The following is a 20,546-nucleotide window of genomic DNA, read 5'->3' on the forward strand; positions in this document are numbered from 1 at the left end:
CAGACCATGATAGTAAGGGATTTGCCCGACATTGTCCTGTAGAATAGGCAAACATGAAATGGTTGATGTCACCAGCTTGAACCTTATCACATACCACACCAAAGTAATCCAACACCACATAATCCAAGATTCAGGCAGATGGCAGTACACTAGTTTCAGATCACAGGGCCTTTACAATCCAACGCTCTTGCATCTGGTGATATGACACAAACATATGTCAATGTTTTGTCACAGGCACTGTGGCCTACAATGATGAAACACATCTACAGCTACATACAGGTCATACAAAAAGTGTTTAGTCAATGTGAGGGAACAATTACTTGGTCGTAAGCTAGGACTACATATTTGATGACCACATGATGACATACAAGATGCATCTGGCCCACCACAGGACACAAAACAAGTACAGTGGGCACTTCTGAACCTCGACCCAAACACTGTGCAAACTGTCTTGGTACAGGTCTCATACACCCAAATTCTGTGACCTACATTACCAGGAACAATCCATGCCCACTTTGTATGTTAGAACAGCATCACATACCTGACAATGTCACAACTCTGAAATGTCCACATGAAGATGTCATGATGAAGGTACCTGTGCAATGAACAAAACAAGAAAAATGGGCTTAAAACCATACACATAACACAAGTCACATAGCAAGCATCTGGAAACAAGTTACATTGCAAAGAAACTGACACAAACAAAGTAACATCATCAAGGTGGGGATGTGTCAAAAGCTATCTTATCAATCTGCCGTTGGCTGATTTTTGTGGAGTATCAGCTCCCTCACTGTTTCAAAAACACTAGACTCCAAACATTCCCACAACTACAGTTCATTTTACAGTCACAGTCAATACATCACATGACATACTTACACTCACAAGAAGTAGCTGTGGATGAGATCTTCTCACAAGACAGCTCCTTCCTCTTTACTACTGTCATCTTCATTTGGCATTTCAGGATTCTTACCTGGGGGCACTGCAGACTCCCCCTCATCTGGGATGTATGGGATATTTCTACACAGGGCGATGTTGCGGAGCACTCAGCATGCCACAGTGATCTGACTCACTTTCCCGGGTGAATAGAGGAGGGCTCTACCAGTCCTGTTCAGAGAGCTGAATATAACCAAGGACGGTTTGGATATGCTAAGTCTCCTGTTAAGGAAGGGGACAAAAGTGCAACAATGAGTCTCTCACTGCATGATTGTAGCACCTGACATTACTCACACACAATCAGTACAGATGTGAATTACCAACCAGCCAGGCTCTCTCTGGTTGCAGTTGTGACATCAGCTGGGGTATGGCGCTGTCCTGCATTACCAAGGAGTCATGGGCTGATCCTGGAAAACAGGTACACACATTTTAGAAATAGAGATCCGCCAAACAGACAACTTGCACGTTGATGGAATGAATGTTTTTTCTGTTTCAATAGACTAGTTCTGTGGCCCATGGTGGCCCCAGGCCAACATGTGTGTCATCAATGGCCCCCACCGCATGTAGGATGCTGGCAAAACCTTAGAAGTCAGCCTTCACATTGCCTAAATCCTCACATCGAGGGAAAATGACATAGCAGTCTGTATGTTTCAACACTGCTGATAGGAAATCTTTCAACACCAGAACATAGGTTGGGACATTCCACCAGATAGGGCCACTGTATGTTGGAAGGCCCCTATTTCCAGGAAGTGCACTACTGACATGACTTGTACAATGGATGGTATGCAGTATGGATTACTGTTCGCTGGCATCCGTTCTGGCTCCATCTGATGGCATAAATCCACTATTGTTTGCCTATTCAAGCGGTGGAGCTGGATGACGTGGCATTCCTCCATGGTCTGAAGGTCTGGCAATGACGGTAGACAGGAGGTTGTTGCATCCTCCCCCTCCCAGGGTGCCTATGTTTGAAAAGACATGATTTGGAACATTAGTCACTGTGTCCACAGCAACATGATGCATGCCAACAATATCATGTGACAAAGCATTTCTGACTGGATACACATGATACCCAGAACATATGGCAGCTGACAACTACACAAGGGTCAAGTGTGACCCCCATGGTTATGAACCCATGTGTCCACAACATGGATTTGGGCGACACCCAACTATCTTCTACACAGTTCCCCCTTGAAATGTAACTGTATTTTCTGACCCCCCAAAATACTGTCAACGATGGTGGCCCGTGCACTGCCATCATATACCTTCTGTGCCGTCCAACCTACTACACTGGTGATTGTGTAGTCGGACCTACACAACAAGACAGATTGATGATTGTTTTTGAGATGCATATAGCAGGGCCATGTACTGTCTTTCAAGCTGGCAAAACGGTGGATGCCTGATGTACTCCACTGGGCATCAGGAACCACCCACAGCCGGCAGTGGAAGTCATCTGCGTGGAGGTGGTTTAAAACAGCGGCAGACACAGCCATAGGCTAACATTATTGCCAGTGGTGCTAGCTGCCCAATGGATATGTCCATCAACATTGATGACCGCATATGTGGCATAAGTGTACGCCGCTTTGTGCAAAATCAACCACTTGACTCCTGACACTGCTGAGAGCAACACCTCCACCACTTCAGCTGCTGTGTGCGGCCTCCGGGACCAGTCATGCCACGTAGAGCAGGTGAAAGGACAACTGCTTTCTATCCAGAGGCGCTGGATAGACTTGTGAGCAAGGTTCTTCCCCTGTACGGTCCGCTCTACTGCCTACCAGAGGAGCAGGTAAGTACCTAATAATTGACTCAGTTCAACACCTTCCTTTCCCTCCTCACAGTGTACAAAGTTCCCCTGTGTGCCAGTTAGACATCTTGTGTGCCTGTTGTGGCAGTCTGTGTGGCGCCAATGGGATATAAATGGTGCCGGTATTGGAGACCAGTATTAAAAGTTGTGCTCATTCTCATTGTGTTTTGTGATTATTTTTTGTGGTTCCTAGATCCTCCTTGTCTTAAATGCACATAGCTAGGCAAGCAGACTTTACTGCCATCCACTGACTTTTTGGGGGTTTATGATGTCTATAAATGCTAGACAATGTGTATGTGCATGACAGCATGAGCTGTGAATGCATCTTGCCTGAGTCATTGAGGATATTGCAAGCAATGTCTATTGTGCCACAGATATTTCAATCCACATCTGGCCTTGCCAAACCATTGTCTGGAAGGCATATCATGACTCACTGTGCCCTTCAGGTTGCCCCACAAGCCACATTGCTGATGGCCACATGATGTACTGTCATGCATGGAAGTGATGGAAATGTGAGTGTCATGTAGGTTCTGTATGCTCAGCCTACAGAGATCAAGGCCTGTCAAATGTATCTCCCAATATGAGAGATAGTCCAGGCTGTGGGAGAGTCACTGTGGCTATGCAACTGTGGCACTGTGCCCACTTCCTGTAGCCATGCAGATTCTGTCAGGTGGCCAATATGAGGCTCTAGTGGCAAATCATGTCCCGAATACCTCAGTCCATTGAGTAGATTAGTAATGGGTACAGAAGTAAATCCCTGAACTAGCCCATATGTGCATTTTGCATCATTGTCAATGTGTATCTTTGACTCATGACAGGTCCCTTACTACCAAAGCTCTGTTGTCACCTTCATGGAAGTCATGTTTGTCCTGTACAGTCTTATTGTATAAATGGCAGACCCTAAGTGCAGATAGTGTGTAGATTCCTGGGAGGCCATGACATGTGACTCAATAGCTTGGTTACCTAGCATAAATTGTACAATGCATACCTTTATATGTTGGATGCCATCTCTGTAGGCTACAAACATATATTTAAAGGAGTGTTTGTGGTACAGGTACATACCACCAAAACCTACTCTGAAGTGACATGAGTCTGCATTTGGTAGCCCACATGTCCACACATGCATAGGCAAGACACTTTCCGTACCCACCATGCCAACCCTTTCATTGTCACTTAAGTATAAGGGTGAAGTCTGTACTATGATAGTTGCCTGTAGGGACTATATGCATTGAGTCAATGCTGCAGAGTGTAAATGGGTTTTTCCAGTGAGGCCTAAGGAGTTTACCCTTCAGAAACCAAATTGGTGTCTGGCGTTTCATTGTGGCTCACATCATAGTACATGTTGCTGGAGCATCGAATACCTGATGTCTTTAGACTTGCTTGGTCATTGTAGGCCTTGAGCAGGGTAGTGGGTTAGTCTGCAGATGCATCCAAAAGTGTGTAGTCATGTCCCTGCACTTATTGGCATATGCTTCACAGTTGTGGTGTGTTGACAAATTGCCCATTTTATGCTTGGTGTTTCTGACGTGTGTGAAACAACCATTTGAGCAAAAATATGTGTTTGTAATCACCTGATTTGTCTCTTGGATCCATATAGGTAAACACCCATCAAAAGAAGGAGATTTGGAGAGCCATCGTCCAGGAGGTGCGGACCTTGGGGATCCATAGCCGGCAAAGCGCCCACTGTTGCAAGAGGTGGGAGGACCTGAGATATGGGGCCAGAAGATCGCAGAGATTCAGCTGGGGCTGTCCTCCCAACATGAGCAGGCACACCTCAAAGCATGAACCCCCTAGGGGTCCATATTCTGGCAGTAGTATACCCGGACCTTGATGGGTGTTTGCAGGGAGCACAGCAGCCACAAGGATGTGAGTACAGGACATATTACTGCCTGTCACACAGCCAAGTTAATGTGTTAGGTTCTGACATCTCCTCCTGATCACTGGGGACCGACCATGTGTGACACACAAGATGAGTAAGTGTTTGTGTCGATATGTAATTTGGTGCATATTGATGTGCCTTGCCTAGTATCCCAAGGACCTAGGACACAACTGAGTACAATCCACAAAACAAATATTCTTCAGGGACAACACATTGCTTTGTACAGTGATCAATCAAGGATGGTTTGTTGTTGTAGTGGGTCTAACTTCTATGCAACAGACCACTACTCCTCAGTGTTACAGTCCAAAGAAAAAGAAGTGATGGATCACTGTCCTCAGCCGTGTGTCTGGTCAAGTGAGTAAATTGGCAACTGCTCCCCAGAGGCCACTTGTTGTTAGTGTGTGATGAGTACTGGTGCCTCACTACTATCTGACATGTGAAGGTAGCATCACACATGTGACTGGGCATACATTGTTCTTTGAGTGCAGCTGCAGATCAAAACTTTCCCTTGGTAAGTGGAGAATGTCCATTGACATGATTTATGGCCCATCACTGTTGTCAGAATTCCTTGTGTGACATGTTAGCATGTGTCCCATTCTCTTTTGACAAAATGTGTACACTGCTGTTTCATGCTTTGTCTACCTGTGTTCACTGGAAGATTTCTGTATTCCCTCACATATATTTGAATGCCAACCTGTCTTTGGAATTGGACATATGCAGTAGGGCTACAATTTATGTGGTGCCACAGGAGTGTGTCACCATTGATTGTTGGCTCACACATACCCTCACCAGTCATTGCTTGTCATTTGGCATGTACAACTGCAGTAGCATTGAGAGACATGACAGGTAGGACTAGAGTTTTTACACACAATATCCATTTCAATGCCATTGATGTGGCATCAAGTGGCAAAGTGCACTGCACATGTGAAATAGGAAGGATTTGTTACCTGACTGTTGGCACACATCATGGAGTTACTTGCAGTTATGTTGGAATCACATGTGGTTGGGTAGAACCATTCATCCACGGACATCTGGGTTTGCAAGACCAAAATGGAGACAGTGATGTAGCTTCCCATTGGGCAACATGTCCAGGGCCTTCTACAAGTGCTTGCAAATTCCTGGGCCTCTCCAACATACAAAGGACTAATGGCTTCTACTGATGCAATCAGAGTATGTCATTGTAAGGGGTGCCATATATTAGTGGTGATTTTCCTGGGGCTAGCTGTTTCATTGTGTTATGTATTTAGCAACACATCTCCCTGTAAATTTGCACATTTTGACTACAGTGTAAATTTCCATGCCAAATATGTAGTATATCTGAGCAACATTAGTACTGCCTCCATGACTCAATTAGGACAATTTACACATGGTGAAATGTGCATTGTTGACATGTTTCCAGTGTGACGTGAGTATTTCCATGTCACCTTCTTCAGGAAACTGTACTGCTGTCAGCAACATGGCATGATTTGGAGGATCATTTCTCATTGTTGTGTTATTGCATATGTGACAAATAGATGTCTGCATGACCTTGTGTGGGATCTGTTGGAATGAACTTGGCATTGGCCTACTATTGTATGACAATAAGTACCAAGTATACTCCATGAGGCAGAGCATTGAAGGTGATATGGTATCCTACTTGTTCAATGGGTATTGTGATTGCACAACTTTACCCATGCAATTGGAGATCTGAGACCTGATTTTCCTGTGAGCAACTGTTGACAGTTCATGTGGCATGCGTGCATATGGTATGGTTCATGTAGGAGCCACCTTGAAGTAGTTTGTTGCTGGGGCCTACTTGACATCATGGTAAAGTTTGTAAATCACAGCTTTTGTTCAAGTGTGATCAGGAACATGTGAAGACCCTTTTTCCCTTTGTATTCGCTGCATCATCCCAGGCAAGCCAAGGAGACAAGGTGAAACCAAAGTGGGGAAACATCTGGCCACGGTACCGCCAGTCATGACACCACCAGCATGGAGGGACCCAGTGGCCCGGAAGGTGAGGGAAGTGCCACAGAGGACACAGGATCAACCTCATCATCTTCAGATTATACCTCCAGTGGTCACTCCCTAGTGGTGGGGCACCCATCAGGACCTGTTCCTGTTGAATCCTTGTCCACCACCCCCAGTACTAGCACCACCCTTCCTGTTGCTCCAACCCAGTTGGCCATCCCCACTCACCTAAGAGGGTGGGCGTCTCCTTTGCCCTAGGTACCTCAGTGCAAGCCCCTGTTACTCCTGCTGCCATGCATGAGAAGGCTATTGACCTCCTGAGGAGTATCAGGACGTCACTAGCCTTCTGTGGGCAGACTGCCATTGTGAATGCCACCCAAGGGTTGGTAAGCCAACTTCAGACAAATTCTTTCCTGGAAGACATTCATAGTGACATATCTGGCCTACAGAGATCTTTTCAGGCTCTGGCCTCCTCACTGATGAGAGCAATCCACCCCCAATCCTCCCTCCCACCACCTCCCTCTTACCTATCCAAATCCCCTATTCCCCTACTTGTCCTAAGCACACAGACACATCTGCATGCAACAATCTCAACACACACAAGCAGCACACAGCGACACAAACTCTACCAGACACATCGTCATGCAGGTACTCAGCATTCACCCACAGCCACCACATCAGCCACCATTTCAATAGATACCCCCGCTGACCCACACACCACATCCACCATACCCACAGACACCACCACAACATCCAGTGACACATACATCACACCCACCATACACCGAGACAACTGCTCACAACCCACAGCCCCACACACCTCAGACACCATACCCCCATACATCATCACAACACCCACAGACACATCCACCACATCCGCTATACCCACAGACACCACCCCAAAGCCCACACACATCAACCGTACCCACAGACACCACCCCAGTACACACAGACACATCCACAACATCCACCATACCCAAAGACACCACCCCAACAGACACATACACATCCATCTATCCCACATCACCCAGCACCTCCACCTCCCAGTCCCCCAAGATACACAAATGGCCACTCTCACACACACAAAAAACACCACCCAGTCACAGGCATACCTCACACATGCACACACCCAAGGCATCTACACCCACAGACAAGCCCACCACTCCCTCAACCTCCAAATCCTCAACCCCTTTTGATGCCCCTACATGTTTTCCCAAGGAGAGTTTCCTTTTTGACCTTGCCCTGTTACCTCAAAACCCCCTCCCAAACCCAAGAGGCCCCTATCTACAGCCCAACCCATCCCTTCCACATCCAGGTCCTCCCCGTCACACCTGTCCCCCTGCAAGCACCCACACCCCTCCCCTCACAAGAAGCCCACCCTTCTGAAGAAAAGGCCCCCGTCAAAAACTCAAACACCCCCATCCCAAATCTGACCACACCACACCTAAGGATGAGCTCTGAGGTGCCTTCTTGCCCACTTGATGCCCCTTCTTGTGGAGGTTCTCTGGCAGTGATTAAAGTCAAGCTTAGGCACAGTAATGTGCAAGGACTCCTCTGGGCTGCCCAATGGCCTTTGCTCTTCAGCATTTTAATTGAATAAATCAAAGCTGTTGTTTTGATGGGTACACATTTGTCCTGCCATTAATTTTCTTTCTTTATGTTCTTCCTGAGTAACTTGTGTTGTATGCTTAGAGTTGTGTGTGTTTCACCCTGGTTGCTGATCTATTTGCTGTTGTTTCCAATATCTGCCTTTGTGGGAACTGTTGGTCACCCAAGACAAGGGTAGATGTTGACTGTATTGATATGTGGGTGTTGATCCAATTGGAGTGTCATTACATTGTGTTATGCTTTTTAGGGTAAGTATCTAATCTTGTGTTGGCCAATGTCAGCATCTATGGCGTAGATTTTTCCCCTGATATGGATTGTACTTTCATCTCATGTGTGGGAGCTAGAGTTTTGTTTGTCCACACATGGAGTTTGTTCAATTGTGGTAGCTTCCTTTGCATTTGACTGGCCCTGTGTCCATTTTGATGTGTGTATCTTACAGCTACATCATCTAGATGTCTGGACCATGCTGTTGCTGTTGTATGTGCTTTCCTGACTTGCACTTACACATTTGGCAGCTAGGTATATCACTTGGCTCAAATATTGTTTGACCCTGAGATACATGAAGGGCCAGTTCCTATGCAAATGTTGTTTATGGGGCTTGGGCAAAGTGAAATGTGTCCATGAATGCTCCTGATGCTGCCATACCTATTGTGCAGGCATTGTTTGCATTGTGAGCTTTGAATATTTGTTTCACAGCCTATTATGCATCCCATTAACCTTCCATTTTGTTGCAATGTGGGTGCTGTGTGGGTCCATCGATGAGCAGCACCTGCAGCAGGACGTGTGTGATGGGCTCCATGGCGGCACAGGTCATGTAACACTGCCTGCAGATGAGTTGCTTCCTTTATGCTTTCTGTTTCCACCTGCTGGGATTTGGTGGTTGGACTGCCACGTCACGCTGGCTGTAGGCAACATCATAATGTTTCCATGGGAAACACTGGCTCCATCGGTCTACTTGGCCTGCCTCGCCACTGCAATGGTCGGCGCTGCCTGGTGGTGCTGGCGGGACTGCGGCAGTCTTTCCCTATGGGACTGCCAGCATTGTAATACTGTGGTCAGTCCGCCAAGCAGATGGCGATCGGACCGCCGCCCTAGTGGTGCACAAACTGCCATACTCATAATGAGGCCTTTAATCTTTGAAAATTTGTGTCTTAGCTTGTGTGTTGGATTTTTTTTCATTTTTGTCTTGTTTTGTTCAGATAAATATTGACCATTTTTCTAAACTGCTGTGGAGTACTTTAGTGGTATTTTCACGGTGTTACTGTGTGTGCGTGTACAAATACTTTACACATTGTCTCTGAGATAAGCCTGACTGCTCTTACCAAGCTACCAAGGCTGTGAGCAGAGGTTATCTTAGCTGTGTGACTCCCTTACCCTGACTAGAGTGCGGTTCCATACTTGGATACGGTGCAAACTACTGACAACTAGAGACCCCATTTCTAACACCTCCCTTTACCTGTACGCGCACATAAAAAATGATGCTATTTATAAAAATACTTACCTGTGTGATAAATGTAGAAATACTTGCCTGTGTTGTAAATGGATGCATGTAATGGATGTGTGGTAAAGGCTGTTTCCTTGTTTTATATTCTGTTATATGTGTGGTATAATAATTATAGCTAATTAATTTTAGACCATATGATATCCTTAGAGAATATGTAACATTAGTTTCAATATGTAATATTAATTTTAAAGCAAATCAACATGAGTTCAGAGCAAGCCATATTCATTTAAACAGCAGTAATATTCATTTAAACATGGCTTGTGTTCATTTCGATATGTGCTTTATTCATTTTAAAGCATGCTACATTTATCTCACAGTTTCATATTAATTTCAAAAAGTGTCATATTCATGTTACAGAATGGCATATCACTTTTGATGTGGGTTATATTAATTTCACCAGGTGTCATATTCATTTCAAAGTGGCTCATATTCATCTTACTATGGGGGTCATTACAACCTCGGCGGTCTTTTAAGAAGACCGCCGAGGGACCGCCGTGCGGAAGACCGCCAGTAGTGGCGGTTTGCCGCGCTGCGTATTATGACCGTTGGCTGCCCTCCGTCATTTTTCCGACGGAGAGCCGCCAACAGCCATACTTGCGGGCGGCGGGGAAGTGGAGGTTGCTCCACCTCCACCGACACGCCAACAGAACCCCGCCCAGCTAATCACGTCCTGTGATTCTGCGCGGCGGAGTTCTGTTGGCGGTGTGGTGTTGGCGGAGCTGCCCCCATGGCTCCCGTCCCCTCCCGGAGGATCGATGGAACAGGTAAGTCAATCATCCGTTAGGGGAGGGGGGTAGGGGGCATTGTGTGTTGTGTGGATGCATGGGGGTGTGCGTCTGTGTATGTAGGGGGGTGTGTGAGTGCGTGTATGCTTGCGGGGTGATGCGTGTTTCGGAAATGTGTGCGTGTCTGTCTGTATGTATGTCTGTATGGATGTGTGCGTGAATGTGTGAATGTGGGTGTACGTGTCTGTGTGTGTGTGTGGATGTTGGCATGTATGTCGGTGTGTGTGCGTGTATGTGTGTTAGTGGTGCCTGCGTGCGTGTCGGGTGTGTGTCAGTAATGTTATGTTGGGGGTCGGGTGGGGAGGGGGCCCCTGCCACCTTTGGGGGGTGGCAGGGGTGGTGGGGGGTGTAGGGGAGGGAGTCGGGTGGGGTGGGGGGTGGTGGAGACCCCTCTCAGTGCCAGGAATGGAATTCCCTGGCACTGATAGTGCTTACCCCCATGGATTTCATGGCGGGTCCTACCGCTGGAAATCCACGGCGGTAAGCCGGGTCGCAATACCGGCGGCGGTATTGTTACGGCCGCCGGGCTGGAGACCCAGGTCTCCAGCCCAGCGGTCGTCTCCGCCCTGGCGGCCGGAACGGGAAAGCAGCGGATGACCATGGCGGTAACCGCCATGGTCATGATACTAAAAAAAAGACCGCCAGCCTGTTGGCGGTCTTACCGCCGCTTTAACACCGTCTGCCAGGGTTGTAATGACCCCCTATGTGTCATATTCCTTTCTATGAATGTCATTCATTTCAATGGATGTCATATTCACCTTAACACCTGTCATAATAATTTTAACACGACTCATATCCTTTTCAACATAGGTCAAATTAATTTCAATATATGCAGTATCTATTTTGCTGTGTATCATATCAATTTCAAAGCATAACATAGTAATTTTGACAAGTTTGATTTTAATTGAAGCATTGGTCATATTCAGTTTAAGACATGTTGAATTAATTTTGTTGGAGCTCATATTTGTTTCAATGCATGTCATGTTCATCTTAGCATGTGTCATATTCCTTTCAATTGATGCTTCATTCATATTAACACATCTTAATTTTAACATGAATCATATCAATTGCAACATATATCATAATCATGTCAATGTATATTATATCACTTTCAATGCAAGCCATATTCAATGTGATAAATGTTATGATCATTTTAACGTTACTTGTATTCATTTTAAAACATGTCAAATTCATTTCAATGAAGGTCATATTAATTTCAACTCATGTCATATTCATTTTAACATGTGTTATATTACTTTCAATCAATGTTATTTTTTTCAATGGATGTCATATTTATATTAACACTTGTCATATTAATTTTAAGATGCAACTTATCAATTTTAACATATATCATATTAATTTGAATATGGGTCATATTAATTTCAAGGCTTGTCATATTCATTTTAACAAGGGTCATGTGAATTTCAGTTTTGTACATACTCATTTGAAGGCATGTCAACTTCAATTCAATTGGATTACATTCATTTAAACACAAGCCATATTCATTTTCAATCATCTATTCATTTCTGTGTGTCTCATATTCATTGCCATCTAGGGAATATTCATTTAAACACAATTCAAAATCATTGCAACATGTTTAATGTTAATTTCAGTGAACATTGTATTAGTTTCAATGGGCATTGTTTTCTTTTCGGAATATAATATATTAATTTCAGTAATTTATATTATTTTCAATCTGTCATATTAATTTCAATGTATGCCATATTTCTCTTGGCATAAGTCAATCATTTCAAGAAATGTCCCATTATGTTTGGTGGATATTGCATTTGGTTCAGTGATTGCTTTATTGTTTACAGTGAGGGCCATATTAATTTCAGTATTATTTATATATATTTCAGTATATTTCTTATTCGATGCGGTGTGTGTGTTATTCATATTAATCATTAGGTAGCATATTCACTCTGTCAGATTTCATATTTGTTGTGGTTCAATTCAGATTCACTGTGCCAAGTATCATGATTATTTTGACACATAGTACATTCATTCTGGTGTGTTTCATATTTATTTTGCAGCACACTATGCATTTTAGGAGGTGTCCAATATGGGGAGCTGTAATTTTGACATGACCGGCTTCCCATAGATTTAAACGTAGTATGATGTTTCCTGGCACAGGATTTATACATGCTTTTGTTTTCGGTGATGGTGCAACAAAGACAATTTTGCTTAGGACAAAAACAGGTTTCTCCTTGCAGCCAGTGCTGTAGGCATTACACTTATCTGTAAGATTAGAAACTCTTCTGAGCTGTTTCTAATTTCTTTAATTTTAAAACAAAATATTTAAAAAATGTATTTTACTTTCTGACTTGAGAGCTGCACCCACGAGCATTCTGACCGCGGCGGTTCAGCCGCGGTCAGAAGCGGAAAGTCGGCGGTCTCCCGCCGACTTTCCGCTGCTCGGGGGAATCCTCCATGGCTGCGGAGCGCGCTCCGCAGCCATGGGGATTCTGACACCCCCTACCTCCATCCTGTTCCTGGCGGGTCTCCCGCCAGGAACAGGATGGCGGTAGGGGGTGCCGCGGGGCCCCTGGGGGCCCCTGCAGTGCCCATGCCCATGGCATGGGCACTGCAGGGGCCCCCGTAAGAGGGCTCCGCAAAGTATTTCAGTGTCTGCCATGCAGACACTGAAATACGCGACGGGTGCAAACTGCACCCGTCGCACCCCTGCAACTACGCCGGCTCAATTCTGAGCCGGCGTCCTCGTTGCAGGGGCATTTCCTCTGGGCCGGCGGGCGCTCTTTTGGAGAGCGCCCGCCGGCCCAGAGGAAATGTTAGAATGGCCGCCGCGGTCATTTGGCGGCGGAACCTTGGCGGACGGCCTCCGCCGTCCGCCAACTTTAAAATCAGGCCCTTAATGTCAATTTTGAACATTAACATATCTCTGGATAACAAGGGGCTTTGTTCAATTTCTTGTTTGTAAAATATGTTTTAATTAGTTGGAAATGAAAAGTATGAAAACAGCAAGAACACATGATGTCCTACATATGTTCAGATTCTATATGTGACACTAAATCCAGATATCTGTATGCTCCAGTGCTGGTTGGTGCTAAAGCTGAACCAAGATAGAACCGACGAGGAAAGCACAGCCAAAATATGTTTTTACTGGAGAAATTATCCTCTGGCCAGATGAAATTACCAGCATAAATGATGTGATTTAATGTGACAAGGATTTCTGACAGGAGTGAAGAGTTTCATGGAAAGATGGTGAGGTGGAGAATTTGTGTGCGGTCTATGTAATTTTGGTAGACTATGACTTTGCCTCATCAATTAGCCGCTGATCTGTTTGTATGACAGATTATGTAGATGTGTAGAGCGAGATGTTTGGAGTAGGGGGTATACATGTCATTAAACCTTTGTTCAGTGATGATTAGTATCCCTAGGTTACTGTACCTGATAAGATCATGTATATCAAGAGAGTGCTTGACAGCTGTCCTAGTATTTTTTTAGACAGCAGTATAGTGCCTCGCATTATCTGGGGATTACTGGTTTGTGGCATGTGCAAGTTGCATTGGAGTGACTATTAAGAACATTGAGTGTAGTTGGATGTTCCTTAATTCTGTGGAGATGGCTGCATTTCCATTTTGGGGGATGCTCAGGACCTAGACAATTCGGTAACAATCTGTTCCTCAGTTGAGCAAAAGAAAGGTGGTTGAAGGATAAATGTTCAAGTCAACAGCGTGGACCTTTGTGAGCTTGTGTGCGCTCTATGATTGGGAGCCAAAATTGCAGTGCATGCAGCTAGTGTCCAGAGAGTGAAGCCCGTTCTTGGAGTAGTGGGCGAAACAATCAAGGAGAATGCTGGGATGCAGAGAGGCAGGCATTTTCTTGACAGATATGGCTGGGGAGGTTGTCATGAGCAGGCTGAAGATTTGAAGAGGCAGTGCTACGAGCAGCATCTCTGCACACCCTACAGAGCGTCAACTCTCTCTGTGTCCTTGACCCTAACTGTTATCCTGGCTCCACCCACAATCTAGCCCTCCCATCCCTAACGTGATTTTCGTACACGCAGTCCAACTGGTCTATGGGAAAAGGCAGCCCTCATTTTCCCTTTTTTCTCTACAGGGAAAACCTTTTTCCATATGGAGCAACCCCTCCACCTACACCCCACAAAATATGGGATCATTCCGTCCTCTTCCATCTTGGAAAGGGATTTACTCCAGCCCATTGCTGGAATAAATCTCTGACTATTTCTATGGTGGGATAAAATCGGCAAGGATTATGTGACTGTCGACAAACTCATGAGTTTGTGGGAATTCATAAACTGCTTGACAACTTACCCCGTTGGATTTTAAGCATCCTTTTGTCAATAGTTGACAGCCTTAAATGGAGCTATTTTGGGCATTGGTCTAGTTTTATGCCAGAAAATGACTCTATGTATTGGACGTATTCTCTTTACAAATCTCTTCCAACATTCCCAGTTGGATTGATGGTAGAACGAAAAGGAGGATGAAGGATATGATTTGCACATGATAGTGTCCACTATGCTACAAGAATGAAGGTAATGTGTGGTAGGAAGGGGCACAAAACTTCCAGGCTCACCTCAGTTCAGCAGGTCATGCCTCAGAGATAGGGGAGAGGACAGAACATCACTAGCAGCGGGGGTGCATAAAAAGAGACAAACAGTCTCCAGTTTCAGTGTGAAATAGGGTACAGTGTGAGAATGAAGTGATGCGATATAAAATGAAATGTTTGTCTGTACAATCCTTGCGGATCTCACACTTTGAAATGAAACACAGACTTTTCTCATTGCAGGGGAGGGTCTATCGTGTTTATCTCATCCTTAACTGGTTACAATCCATTGCCGGTAAGTCATTTCTCATTAACCTTGTTATAGAGCAAGCAATATTAGCTCTCTGGAACCTGTCTCATCTGTGGAAACCACAAACTCTCCACCAGCTTCATTTTTTATGCTCAACAAAAGCCTATATTGCTATGCCAGTGTTTCTACTCACAATGAAATGTATGCAATGTAGATGGAATGGTTACAGCGCTTTGGGACATTAGTGATTCAAGAATCACTTCACTATCTTGTGAGAGACCATAAAACAAAGTGTCTTTGAATTTACTGCTTCAGGGAACACTTCTTTTCAGGAGAGTGTGTGTATCTTAGGAACTGATCTCATGTTTGTCAGGGATGCAGAAGGTCACCTTTCTTGCAAGCCCTTCAAAGTTGCCTCCCATAGCATGCCCAGATAAAGGGATAATTTAATTGCCCCTCTAAATGACATGGGGGTCGGTGGTGTGCATGGAAGAAGCCTGGTGTCACCAGCTCTAGCTGCAGGTGCCTGACTGCCGAGGACCTGCATAGTGTGGTGTGTCAATAAACCTCGACGTGTGCCAGGAAGATTTGTTCAGCGGCTGTGCAAGGCTGACTCCAGAGTCATGATTCGTTCAGAGAGACTCCAGCTTAGGATGCGCCTTCCTGAAAAATGGTACTGGACTCTTGGGTTGGATGGACCAACATTAGGCTGGATTGAGCCACTGTCAGACAGTTGCCCCAGTTTTTCATGTGCTCACACTCTTTTTACAACTTCGGACATAGAGAGGAAGAGAAGCCAGGTGGAACACAGATCCACCGGACTCTGGCAGAGGCGTAATCGGGCAAAGCAAGGTAGGCCACCAACCCATGTGGTTGAGAGAGAGCATAAGCGGGACCCTGCTCCATGTTACACTTTGGCCTCACCCAGCCTTTGTATGCATGTAGGTACAATGCTAAGGTTTCATCCCCAGGTATATCCATTGTACCTAATTGTGAGAAATTGGGTGGATGGTTGTCTGGGTTGTGGGCTCTGGCCAAGCAGCAACTGCAATCCTTGTCAGGGGAAGGCACAAGCACAGCTAAAATTAACTTGTGCTCAGTCCCCTGGCAGCTTAGCACAGAGATGTCAAGCTTAACTTAGATGCACTGTGTAAAGTATAAAATAAGACTAAAATGACTAAATCCAATCATTACAACTGGAGATTAGAATTTTCAAAGAATTTTGTGAAAATAGCACACAATGATGTTGGGGAGCCTTTCATGTCTCTAAACCTCAGATTAAGAGAACAGCAGACTAGCACTTGGAGTCACTCTGGTGTCCTGGGGTTAAGATGACATTGTTGGTCCAGTTTTCCCCCACCCCTATCAAGAGGGCGGCAGCACAGCAGAGCAGCAGTTCCTTCTGAGCAGCAGTCCAGCAGAGTGGCAGTCTTTCATTAACAAAGCAGCCCTTCTCCCTGGCAGAACATTCACAGATCCAGACGTGTACTGAAGGGCTGGTGTCTGAGGTCTTGTATTTATACACAGTTGTGCCTTTGAAGTGGAGAGAAGCATCTAGAGGCATGCCAATGATGCCAAGTCTAACAGTGTTCCTTGAGGGTGAGGCTGGTTTCTAGGGTGGCTCCAAGTGACATGTCATTTGGTGAAAGTTAGGGTTCAAAACCATCAAGGTTCATGTCACTGGGCCAGGTTAGTATTGTTTAATGGTTTGGTTTTCTTGGCAAACAATATTAATGCTGTTTTGGATGGGTTGTGCTGCAGTAGGCACTTGACATCTATGTCTGGATGATGTGCAGGCAGTGTTTGAGGCACTGGATGTCTGAAACAGGAGAGACTTTGAAATAAGAGAATTTGTGTTTCATCTGCGTTTTTGAGGCGTTTTTGAGGCTCATATGTATGTTGAGCACCAATTTTCTCCATGTTGAGAATGATGGTGACATGGGCCATTGTGGGAAGAAGAATACAAGTGAAGGTTATTGCCAGTGAATCCCATTTGAGACATATTACATAAGACTTATGAGTATGGGATAGCCAACTATGCCAAAGGCAGCTGAGAGGTCCAGCAACATTAGGAGGCAGGGGTCCCTGTAACCTGTGGTCAGCTTTTTTATTACTTTTTTGAATTTCAGGAGTCATCTCTTTTGAATGACAGGGGTCATCTTTTTTGAATGGCATAGGTTCTCTTAATTAGTGGATTCTTCTGAATGACTTCCTAAGCATTCTTATCCGAGACATCCACATGGAGCGGAAAACCCTGGTTCTCAGATTGCTTATTGCAAGCAAAGTGACACTGCAGCCTTGCCTTGAGAATTGATTGCATGCAATACGTGTGGGGTTTCTTCAATACTTAATGAGAATCAGTTGCTAATTTATTCAGGGAAAACCATACTTATGACCATGGCTATTAAATATACTCCTATACTGAAACATAAAAATATGCCTAAACAGGTCTTTCAGTTAGTAGAAAAAAGTGGAACTTGTCACCAGTTTTGACTATCTGAGTATCAGGGTTGCATTATCTGCATCTTGGCAACCACAGATCAAAGGAAGTATTGACAAAGCCAACAGGTTTGACACTGGCTACCATGCCACAGGCTTTGCCATTGCTTGTTTCATTTGTATGTTTTTGCTAAAGTATAACAAAAACATTCAAAAGTGGTCACCCACGTTTGTCAGCATGGTGGCCCCAAAAAAACGATTCAGTGATGGACGACTGTTTATTCGCATGCATACTCATACATGGGCGGCAGTCTTTGAAGAGCATTCATGCCCATTTAAATATGGCAGGCACCGCTTACAGTGCCTGCTCAGGAAGTGATTCCATGCAAGCAGCAGCGTGGTCTGGGAGCTGAAGCGTGGAAGGAAGCTGCCGCGCCATGGTAAAAGAGAAGTTTTAACACGTAGAATATCTATCAAAAAATGGCCTACTTTTCTGTCACACTGAAGGGGACTACATTTGAAGATGATATGTCCGTTGTGCGCATGCACATACCAAAAACATCTACGCGAGCCAAAAACACACTTCAAAAACAATGTTGATTGTCAGTCAGTGTTTGGTTATCAATGGGAGGTCTACCAAAGTAATCGATCATTGGAAAAATGTAATCTGAAGTGCTTAGAAAGAGGCCAAACCCTAAGGGCTAACATCAGCTCAGTACACATTTATGAGTCACCAAAATATATGTTTCTCATGCAAGTTGCTTTCCTTCCAGATGCCAGTGATATTAGACTTTGCTCTATGCCTTCAATAATTCAGGTTGACTACCAGCAATGTCTACATGTAACATGACTAAACATACCTTACATATTCTACACACTTCCACTGGAGCTTAGTGTTAGTGCATCTGACAGTCACAAAAGCAGGAGAATGTCCCATGTATTTCCTTTCGTTTACTATGAAACATGAAAAAGGCATGACACACAGTGTGATGGTACTGGCCCTATGAGATTTGTTACTCGTACTCTGTTCAGACTTCTAGCCAAAAGCACATTGCTTTACTGGCCTTAAAGTTTTGATGGTTGCTTTTTTTTGATAGTGGATAAAAAGTGCAGCCTAAAAATACTGTTGAATAAGATGCCTCTGTTAAGTGCAGATATAAAAAATATATGGAGGCCCCTGATGCTTTAACTGATGAGTGCCAACAGGGTCTCAGGCGGAGGCACTCCCGTTAACAATTTCCCTGGGCTTCAAGTTTTACAGTGATAGAAGTAAACATTTCTGCCATGTAATCAGCCATAGAGCTCATCATGTGCTTCTACCACGTGACCAGATTAGTGCTCTGACCCCAGTGCAGAGAGGCATTTGTATCTCCCACACTGGATATTCACCGTGGCGTTTGCAAGCAAGCAAGGACGTCTATAATAACCAAATGGAAGGCTGCAATGGAGTAGGAGGTATTCATAGAGCCCTACAGCAGCTCAATCAATCAATCAATCCATCAGAATTTGTATAGTGCTGCTAATCACCCAATACGGTACTCAAGCCTTTGCAGGTACCAGAGTTTCATTCAAACAGGCAGGTCTTGACGGCCCTTTGGAATTCCGGAAGAGAGGTGATGGTTCGGAGCTGCACAGGGAGGCTGTTCAGGGTCTTTGCTGTGATGCAAGGAAAGGAGTATCCTCCACTTCTGATTCAGTGAATGCGGGGCATTTGTGAGAGTGATAGAGAGGCGGCCGTAAGCTTCTTGACTATGGAAGTTCAGGCGGTGGTTGACGTAGGTGGGTCCTTGGTTGTGTAGAGGCTTGTGTGCGTTGGTCAGAAGATTGAATTAGCATCTTTTCTCATTTCGTCATTTCGACTTTCCCGCTGGGCCGGCGGGCGACCGCCAAAAGGGCGCCCACCGGCCCAGCGGGAAAGACCCTGCAACAAGGAAGCGGCTCCGAATGGAGCCGGCGGAGTTGCAGGGGTGCGACGGGTGCAGTGGCACCCGTCGTGATTTTCACTGTCTGCAAAGCAGACAGTGAAAATCTTTATGGGGCCCTGTTAGGGGGCCCCTGCACTGCCCCACGACACCCGTTCCCGCCATCCTGTTTCTGGCGGTGAAAACCGCCAGAAACAGGCTGGCGGGAAGGGGGTCGGAATCCCCATGGCGGCGCTGCAAGCAGCGCCACCATGGAGGATTCCCTGGGCCAGGGGAAAACCGGCGGGAAACCGCCGGTTCCCCTTTTCTGACCGCGGCTTTACCGCCGCGGTCAGAATGGCCCTGGAAGCACCGCCAGCCTGTTGGCGGTGCTTCCGTGGTCCCCGGCCCTGGCGGTCATGGACCGCCAGGGTCGGAATGACCCCCTAAGTGTTAGGCATTGACTATTTCTGTGATTTCATTAGACTTGAGCATCTTACTTTGTGGATTTCAGTCTAGGTAAAGCAGAAAACGAGATTCAATAGGCAGGTGTTGCAGGACTGTTTGAAACGACGGGGTTGGCAGGGTACCTTGGTTGGTGGATTTGAATCACATGTTCACCTACCTTGGTCTCCAAGGACTGTTTGACAACCCCTTTTATATTTCTTCTGCTTGCACGGATGCTGTAAAGGAACTTTTCATCTCAATGTGTAATGGTCGGAAAGAACGTTTAGAGTTCTCTAAACCCATAGTTGCCACTTAGCTCCCAATCATCATACCACTTTGCGTTGAGCCTGAGCCCTACTTAAATTGGATCTCCAGCCCACAGCATAAATGTCTTCTTACACGGTTTAGATTAAGACAGCTTCACTTTTTAGGTTCCTTTTCGTTGTTTGGCTCCTACTTTTCCTAGCTCCATCCATGACAACGCGATTCCTGCTCAGCTAAGTCCACAGTGCACTTCATGCT

The 20,546-nt window shown here is 45.4% G+C and overlaps 1 protein-coding gene across 2 annotated transcripts in view; it reads left to right on the forward strand.

Moving 5' to 3' along the window:
• The window catches only part of LOC138299704 (dehydrogenase/reductase SDR family member 4-like), a 207,791-nt gene that overhangs the window by 152,597 nt on the left and 34,648 nt on the right, over positions 1-20,546 (forward strand). For both annotated transcript variants that reach the window (XM_069238201.1, XM_069238202.1), the window contains one exon: positions 15,231-15,282. In XM_069238201.1, the coding sequence (XP_069094302.1) occupies positions 15,231-15,282 (52 nt within the window). The remainder of the gene's footprint in view (positions 1-15,230; positions 15,283-20,546) is intronic.

Source organism: Pleurodeles waltl, chromosome 6 (assembly GCF_031143425.1).
Source record: "Pleurodeles waltl isolate 20211129_DDA chromosome 6, aPleWal1.hap1.20221129, whole genome shotgun sequence".
Taxonomy (NCBI): Eukaryota; Metazoa; Chordata; class Amphibia; order Caudata; family Salamandridae; genus Pleurodeles; species Pleurodeles waltl.